General features: G+C 38.2%; 1 protein-coding gene across 1 annotated transcript; it reads right to left on the bottom strand.

Annotated features, from left to right (window-relative positions):
* Nucleotides 1-1883: 1883 nt before the first annotated feature.
* LOC117613732 (putative F-box protein At5g62660) lies at nt 1884-3024 on the bottom strand (the record flags this gene model as incomplete). The annotated part of the gene is made up of 1 exon (XM_034342305.1): nt 1884-3024. A coding segment is annotated over exon 1 (1141 nt), but the record flags the coding sequence as incomplete, so codon positions are not given.
* Nucleotides 3025-9936: the final 6912 nt, after the last annotated feature.

Genomic DNA, 9936 nt, shown 5'->3' with positions numbered 1-9936 from the left:
TTCCTTACTAAATGAAATCCAACATTTTCAATTGTCTCAAACAACGTGTTGTTACACCTCCTACAAGGACAACGGATTCTAGTTGCACCGGGGTTGTGTCTACGTGCAAACTCAATAAAATCCTCGATTCCATCCAAGTATTCGTCTGCGCATCTATTCGGGTTATGTATCCACCTTCTGCTCATAATTCCTGAAACCACAATCACGACACAACAATCACAACAACTTCATACGAAGTTATAATGTCACCTTATGCCTCCGGTAAGGGCCCTATCCCATTCGGGAATGCATAGTCCTGTCACGTAACCTACGGCTACATGAGATTAGATTTCGGCGTGGATTAATTTCGGCAGCATCTCGACACAGTTCTTGAAGTGGGCATAGGTATAAATACCTACGTACCACCCAAAGAACGTACCGAGATGACACCGAAATCTCCACAATCGAAACCTAATCCTGTAGCCAAAGATTATGTGACAACACTATGCATTACCAAACTGTCCAAATAATGGGACAATTCAAGAATTAATTGGACCGCAGTCATGCCTTACGCATCCATGCACGAAATCCAACTAATCTCGAACGGGAAACTTCGTGTTACTAAACATAAAAATAAAAGTACGAAGTTAATTTCAATTAACTTCGTACATCACAACACATTGTGCTTCGTCACGCACAATTTCACAACATTATAAACATATAACTTCACAAAAAAAGTACAAACATAACAAACAAACTTTTACAATAACATACCTTCTCAATCGTTCTCCACCAACCACTAATCACAAATATCCCTAATGAGAACAAAATTAATAGCATTAGTACGAATTTACATTAATACATTTAAACTCACGACAAAAAATACATACCTAATAAACATATAGAATTCACAGCAGAGCAGCAGCAGGGAGGGAGAGTGAGAGAGAGGCAGAATGCATTATGCAATGCATTCTGCCTCTGCAATGGCAGATACAAATATGGAGAAGAAGGACTTTGCGCGACGAACAAGAAAACTTCGTCGCGCGAAACGCCGTCGCGAAAACCTACTTTTCCGTCGCACAAAACAACATTTCCGTCGCGCAATCACGTGTCGACATCTACTTTTTTGCGCGACGAACAAATTTATTCGTCGCACAAAATTCCTTCGCGCGTATACAAACTGGCGTCGCGCAAAGTTCATACTTCGTCGCGCAAATTAAACTATTTCGTCGCGCAAGGTTGCACTGCTATTACACTTTACGCGACGACGGTACTTCCGTCGCGCAAAAACCCACCTCCATATTGGCGCCAAAATTAAGTTTCCCTCGTTTTCTTACGCGACGGTTGATTTTTTCGTCGCCCTAAGTTGTCTTTTGCGACGAAAACACTCGTCGCGCAAAATGTTTTTACCGCCATAAAAGGCGGCAAATTCCGCTCTATCTTTGCGCGACGAATGAGTTTAAGTGTCGCGCAATATGCTCATGCGCGACGGTTCTTGTCGTCGCGCAAGAGTTTGGCGCCATTTTTCGTAGAAGTTGCATCTTTGCGCGACGCAATTGTTTTACGTCGCGCATAGTCTCTATCCGAGACGAAATTATTTGTCGCGCTAGTTTTCTGTTCTTTGAGCGACGGAAGTTATTTTGCGTCGCAAAAGTGTTCTTTGCGCGACGAAATTGTATTCGTCGCGCAAACTTCCGTCGCGCAAATAGTAAATCGTAGTAGTGTATCATCATAACTAGTAATTAACTTAATTGGTATTCCCCGAGCAACTCCCATATTATTAGGAAAAATGAAATCAAGTATTCTATATTGTTTGCTCTCCATATCATAAAGAAGCAATTGAGGTGGACCGTCATCAAATCCCGGTGAATTTCCATGAAAATAGAGCGCCAGCGCTAGCTCACCTGTATGGATTGTACCCAAAGCTTCAACAGAGCCTGCTCCTCTTGGCATCACATTAATAGTCTCCTTAACCCACACAAGGTTCTGGTAGTCCTTCAAAATCCATAACACTATCTCATTGTGTCCCCACGACGAGTCAGCAAACACACCCACACATCCTCCCACCTCAACAACACCTGTAGGGAAAGCCATCTTATTGCGGCCATAATTATCTGGACCAAACTCTCGTGCATATTCTTCAGGTAGTGACACCAGTCTGAAGGTCTCATCCCTAACGTCAAATACCCCTATTATTTTCTCCGTTCCATGGATCCAGTGTATGGCCCCATTCAGGCACACACATCCAGTACTTCTCCCATTCCTTATCTCAAAGGCGTGACCTATAGCATAAAAAAAACGAAGGTGGGCAGGGTCTACCTGCAATGGCCTCCATGAAGAATCCCTACCTAGGGTGAATGTGTTGACCCGAATATGCCTATTGCTAAGTCGGTTGAGACGAAAGAACAAGATCTGGAGAACCTTATACTCGTTAGTCTGTGGACTATAGCCGAAGTGATATGTAGCGTATGCGAAGCGGTAATTATCTATTACATAGGGAAGTTCGATGGACTCTTGAGTGCTAGGGTTAAGTATGAAAACAGGACCACACCTAGAGGATGCACAAACCAAACCATGGACACATTGCACACGATTAGGACGACATTCGAGAGCTTCGCATCGACTCAGGTATGAAAGTTCGGCAACAGGTGTTGGATTTAGAATATACTGCACATGATCAGGATAACGTTCGAGAAATTTGCTCCGAGTCTGGAGTGGAAGTTGGGCTATGGGTGTTGGAATTAGAAAATTATTCTCTCCTTGTTGCCCCTCTATCTTTGAAGAGAACAAACGACTATTCTTCTGGAAAAGGAAGTTAGTGGTGCTCTTGTTTCTGTCGTTGCAGTGAAAATTGTTGAAGTCGGTGACAAAGGAAGGGCTGCGGAAGAGGGAAGACCAAGACTTGCATACGCACTTGCACCGCATCAGAGACTTTGGTGGTAGCCGTGGGAGTATATGACAGAATATGATTTCGATTGGGAGCTCAGGGTTTATACATACATATCTCGATTTTACCAGTTTCCTTGGACGACTTTCTTTGGCCATGGAAAGACCTGAAATATAGTACGCTAAAGAGGCAGAAAAAGAAACACAGGGGATGCTATAATTTTGCTAGCGCTTGTTGGCTTGGCATTTATAGGTCAACAGAGTTACTAACAAGCTAAAAGAACAAAGGAATTCTAACCATATCTGAATAGGTATCCTTTTTTTATCTGAGACAATTCAAATTCCCATGGTTGTTGGATTAAAATTTGATTTTTGCTACATCTAACTGTGTTTAAATCCAATGATATTTTTCCACGTGTAAGGTTTTCATTTTTAAATACTATTGTTTTCCACCAACATGGTCAATCTTTCAGCTTTTATATATAATTAGCTTCGACTCTCTTGTTCACAGTGGTTTTGCTGCTGTGGGGTTGAACGGCTGAAGCTGAAGGCTAGTGAGCACAAGGGACGGCAATCATTTGGGTTTGCTATATTCCCAATGACGTCTTAAAGGGACAAAATTTTGTGCTATCATCACAAAGAATGTCACAGAATTATTTGAAAGGAACAAAAATAAAAACATAAAAAGAAGTTACATGTAATCGTTCAGATTTTTCTAGCCAATTGACTACATGATCTACTATAAAAATTGGGCAAATAGATATACTCTAAAATCCACGACATAGCAATCATGTTGCCCGAATATATATATTGTCAACGCAACATAATGGTGATGATGGTCACATTAAGGAATTCATCCACAATTCCTCAAATAAGACCCACACAAAAAAAACAAAAAAAATTGCACGAGGAAAAAAAAAGGAAAGAAATAATGGATGAATGAATTGCTACAAACGCCTTAAACCAAAAAATAGAAAAAAGAGTTGCAGCTACTTCTGTGCCTTCTAATCTACAGCTTCCACATGCTCACTCTCCCTCACTATACTACATTTTATAATTTGCGCGACGAAGAGAATTTCGTCGCGCAAAGATCGCGACGAAAAATATTGTTGGTCGCATAAAGTTTTATGCGACGAAAAATATTGGAATATTGGTCGTGCAATTGCGTGACGAAAAATATTGGAGTATTGGTTGGGCAAAGTTTTGCGCGACCAACAATATTTTTAGTCGTGCAAAGTCTAAAAAAATTATTTAAAAAAATTAAAAATTTCCCGCATCCCATTTTTGGTACCAACCCAAATTTTTAAAGTTTTACGTGACGAAAAATATTGGAATATTGGTTGCGTAAAGTCTAAAAAAATTATAATAAAAAATTCCCACGTCCCATTTTTGGTACCCGCCCAAATTTTAAAATTTTTACGCGACGAAAAATATATATTGGTAGCGCAAAGTCTAAAAAAAAAATATTTTTAAAAAATCCCATGTCCCATTTTTGGTACCCGCCCAAGTTTTTAGAGTTTTGCGCTACGAACTGTTGGTCGCACAAACTTTTGAGAGATGAAAAATTGGTTCGTAGCACAATATTTATAAAAATAATTGTTATGAATAATAAAAAAATAAAAAAATAATTTTACGATTCAAAATATAAATAAGGTTAAAACTACTTAATAAATATATATTATTCAATTTCTTAATTGTTATACGTACAAAATAAATAAATTTAAAGCTACTTACTTAATAAATAAATAAATAAATAAATATATATATATATACACACACACACATAGAGACACACCATTCAACGATCCAACCATCAAACTTGTTTGTATATACTTCAAGATTGTATATCTCAAAAATCGCAAAAAACAAACATTCAGAGATCTAGTAACGGAACAAAACTTTTCGATAGTTATAAATGAAAAATCACGATTTAACGATTATTTTAACTCCGATTTCGATGATTTTTTTACAGCTACACTCCTTAACCCTATATGAATACAATGACTGAATTTGATCTTCAATTTTAAATATTTACACTAGTGGATACCACAAAATCTTTTGTTATATTTAACAAAAGTATAAATAAACTCTTAATTGTTAGTGAATATATTGTTTTGATGGCATAGGCATTCTACCAAACTAGTTTCAACGATCCAACCGTCAAACTTGTTTGTTTATACTTCAAGATCATATACGCCAAAAATCGAAAAAAATAAACATTCAGAGATCAAGTAACGGGACAAAATTTTTCGATGGTTATAAATGAAAAATCACGATTTAACGATTGTTTTAACTCCGATTTTGATTATTTTTTACAATTACACTCCTTGACCATATATAAATACAGTGACTGAATCTGATCTTCAATTTAAAATAATTACACTAGTGAATACCACAAAATCTTATGTTATATATAACGAAGGTACAAATAAACTGTTAATTGTTAGTGAATATATTGTTTTGATGGCATACGCATTCAACAAAACTAGTTTCAACGATCCAACCGTCAAACTTGTTTGTTTATATTTCGAGATCATATACGCCAAAAAATGGAAAAAATAAAAATTCAGAGATCAAGTAACGGAACAAACTTTTCGACGGTTGTAAATGAAAAATCATGATTTAACGGTTATTTTAACTCCGATTTTGATGATTTTTAATAGCTACACTCCTTGACCCTATATGAATACAATGAACTAATTCGATCGTCAATTTAAAATATTTATTTTCTAACAAAAACCCAATCCGAACTACAATAATATATTTTTCTAACAAAAATCCGATCCGATCTAAAATAATAAATTTAAAGCTGCTTAATAAATATATATACCGTTTAATTTCTTAAGTGTTATGCATACAAAATAAAAAACAAAAATAAATTGGTTTAGGTGACGAAATGTTTGGAATACGTCATGCAAAGATTTTAAAAAATAAATTTTTTATTTTATTTATTTTTATAAAGACTCTGCGCGACTAAGTTTATTGTTTCGTCATGCAAAGTCACTTTGAGCGACGATGTATTGTCGTAACGCACAAGTTTGTCGCGCAAAATGACTTTACGAGACGAATTGTTTTTCGTCGTGCAAAATTGGTCCTTCAAGACTTTGAGCGACGAATAATTTTTCGTCGCGCAAAATTTGGTTGCACAAGAGTTTTTTTTTATTTTATTACTAGTGCCTGTGATGACTCATGTGCTTCTTCAAGGTTTTTCGGATTCTGAGCATGTATTACATTTTGTTGTCAAAATCATATAATCTGCTAACCAACACAAAAACAACATAGTTAAATTCAAGAATGACAACTAAATCAAATCATCCGAATTTGAATTCTGGAAAGATGAGAGAAATTACCAGAGCAAAAAGGAGGAAAAACGATTGTATACTTCCGCAATGATGAAACCTCCTGAAGTAAAACAATCATTTTTTTCACGAATGGTTTGTGGCAAACAAGTTATCGTTGGTCACTGCCATTCTGAAGGTCGATCACCCTTGCTTCCCAACGTATTTGTGTAGCAAACATGCGCGCCATCTCAATAGCTCTCACTTTATCACAGAGAACAACCCATCCCTCCCAACCGGCCACAATTCACATCTCAAAACAAGGAAAGACAGACAACATACTTCTTCATCAGGATATTCGTTCAGCTCTCCCTCCAATGTTAGGTCCTCAAGCACAGGGCAGAAACTGTAGAAATCTTGCAAGGATTTGTCACAATAATATGACATGTACCACATGCAGAACCTTGAAAGATGGGCGGGAATCTGGTGGCACAACAACCTTCACTTTGCTCAATTTCAGAACCTGGAGATGCTGATTTGTAAATACTTCCATGGGCAGCTGGAAGTTAACCTCTTCGTCATCTGGACATATAGAAAGGTCCAACTCCTTGACAATGCGTTTTAGAGAAGCACGGATCAAAGTGGTGATTTCGGCGGGGTAGGTGTGATCATAAAATTTCATTTTGACCTTGCTGAGTTCAAGGGGTGGAGGCATTGGGGGGCTGAGAATTTTCCCGACAATGCTGTGGCATTGATCATGGTCAATGTCGCGTAGTGAGTAGTCATCAATTTCAATGTCAGGGACTGGAGTCCATACGTTGAGCCATCTTGAGGGAAAGGGTGGATGTAGCCACAGCATCCTTGATTGGCAGGAAGGAAAGGATACGAGAAATTAATTCATTAGTCAAGGCGCTAATCCTATCACGGATCCTCCTATCTCGGCCACGGCCATTCATGGTAAGCAGAATTCTGATAATTTCCTGAAAGAGGAACACGAATAAATAAACTGAAATGGAGATGCATGAAAACAAACTCTGTGGGAGATGGGATATCTGGTTTGCTACCAACCAAATGCAACAAATATTGGTAAAGAAAACAAAGCATTCAATATCTTAGTTACCTCCTGTAAAACAAAGCAACTCATTATTAAGTAACTACAAAGTTGCTGATATCTACCAAGGATCTACAAAAGGTTCTTTGCCATGATATTGAATTGACTTAGGTAATTTTGGTGGATTGAGAGAGGTAATTTTGGCAACTAGTAGTGTACTGGCACATACAAATTGTGTTTCTGAATTCTGTTTCCGTTGGCAGCAGCTTCATATCCACCTACTTACTTTGCTTGGGGGGTTTGGTTATGTGATTTATTTTCCATTTGTCACTAATCTTCAAAACAATAAAATGCCCTGGCCTCAGTTGGTATATACACTACTACATTTTACGATTTGCGCGATGAATCCAATTTCGTCGCGCAGAGTAACATATAGTCGGACGAACTCAAGCGCGACAGAAAATTCGTCGTGCGTTATCTGTCGCGCAAAGATCGTGAAGAAAGACTTTGCGAAACCGATTGTATCACTCGTCACGCAATTTTGTGCGACGGTTAACCTTCGTTACACAAAAGGTTCAGAGACGACGAAACAGTTCGTCGCACAAACTTATGCCCGATGAAAGTAGGTTCGTCGCCACAACAATCCACGGCGAATAATATTCGTCGCGCAATACGTCTCGTAGACATTTGCGGCACCAAGAGTTCTTCGTCCCGCAATTTGTGTCTACACGTATTGCGCGACGAAACAATGTTGTCGCGCATATATTTTTGCGCGACGAAAATGTTCGTCACGCGATACGTGCCGCAAAATTTTGCCCGACAAAATACTGTTGTCGCGCAAATCCATTTTAGTGACGAAAATGTTCGTCGCACAAGCATAATTATATGTATTTAAAAAAAATGAAGCATTTTTTTTTCGGAATATATAAATTTGCGCGACGAGAAAGATTTCGTCACGCAAAATTAATATATATAATTATTATATAATTTTAATATTACTTTTGTTTTATTTTATAAAAAAATAAATTTAGTTTTTTTTTTTGGGTAATAAAATGAAATTCCAATAAAAAAATTGAATTGTAAATAACAAATCTATTATATAAAATAAATGTATGCTACAAGAGAAAGATTTAAAAAATAATTACGAAAATAAAAAAACTAATCGAATAATGTTCCAAAATCTACATTGTCGTCTGGCACATGCGGTTCAGAGGTCTGGGGGTCTACAGGGGCCGTCGTCTGGTGGGGATGCTCTGGATGGACGGGCTCGGAGGTCGGCGCATCAAAATGCGGGACTGGAATGCCGGACTGTGCGAGGGACTGCAGAATGACCGACATCTGACTCTGAAGAGTGGCCACCTATGCTGTCAAAGCAGTGACCTGACTGTTTGACTGCGCTGATGAACGGGGTCTGGGTTCCCTCCGCCTGGCATTCCCCATCCCTTGACAATATGTCCCCGGTCTCCTCCCTAGAGTCTGATCCAATGTCTCCGTCAAGATCTGAAACCCAGCATCCTGTGGAGGATCCACAGACTCGATCGGAGTATCGGGAGGAAGTTGGGAGGCAGACTCCTGAAGAACCAACTGGCTTCTCTCCACCATCGTCGTCTGTTTAGCATAACATAAAATATAAATTCAAACATTCATATAATAACCTTTAAAGTTGAATGCGTAACATAAGAATTAAAATTAAATAATACTTACATGAAGGGACTCCGCCAACTTATTCCCAGGTCAAACATAAACGTCGCCAAAGACTCTGGGAATTTGGACCCCCCCTAAATTGAACAAAAGAAGAAAAATATTAGTACGAAAAATAAATTAAGAATAATGAAATATTAAAAATTAAATAAAAATTATTTTATTATTACCTGCCGCCATTCATCCATCCTATAGGAGAAGGGCCTGGAACCCGAATGATGGAGAAGAGTCTTCTTCTTCTTATTGCCCTTATTGACTTTGGCTTTATTCTGTTATACAAAAAATAAAACGTATTAGTTGAAATTGAAATTAAATATAAAAAATTTAAAAAATATTAGTACGAAAATAAACATTAGTAAGAAATTAAAATTAAAATTAAAAAATTACCACAAAAGCGGGCACCTGAAAATGAGCGCAGAGCCACGCCCAACTATCCTCCCGCCCCTCAAGCTCTTTCAGGCAACCCTCTTGAAGAGCGACTTGCGGATCATCAAACGCCTCAAAATGGTGGTGCAAGTCGCTCTTCCACTGTTTGTACCTCTCAGAGAAGAGTCTGTTGAAGTACGCCAACGACTCGTCGTCCAGGTCCTCCAAGTTGTAGTTCGTCTGCAATAAATTAATTACATACATTTAAATAATAGAAATATAACGTTTGAAAGAAAAAGAATGAAAAGGCCTACATACCAACAACTGGCCGCGAACCTCCGTCTTGGTCTCGTCAGGCATCACCTTTCAAGACTTCCATTGCATCAGCCAATGGCTCCGAATGATATGACCAATGTCATGGGTCAAGGAGCTATGCAACTCCGCCGTTGGTGCAGCCCGATGTCGCTCGTCGTATCCGATGTTGATACGACTGTTGGTCACCCGGGTAACCTGCGCCGTCTTCAACTGCCGACACGGCCCTCGGGTGTTCTTCTTGGCTGCAAAGAAAGATGACATGAATGTTAAATAAATAACAAATTTAACAATAAAATACACACACACAAAAAAACAAAAACAAAAACAAGAAATAAAAAAAAAAATTAACTGGAGAAAAAG

This window comes from Prunus dulcis, unplaced genomic scaffold, assembly GCF_902201215.1.
Source record: "Prunus dulcis unplaced genomic scaffold, ALMONDv2, whole genome shotgun sequence".
Taxonomy (NCBI): domain Eukaryota; kingdom Viridiplantae; phylum Streptophyta; class Magnoliopsida; order Rosales; family Rosaceae; genus Prunus; species Prunus dulcis.
The sequence above is the reverse complement of the archived record's forward strand: the minus strand, read 5'-3'. Positions and strand labels throughout refer to the sequence as shown.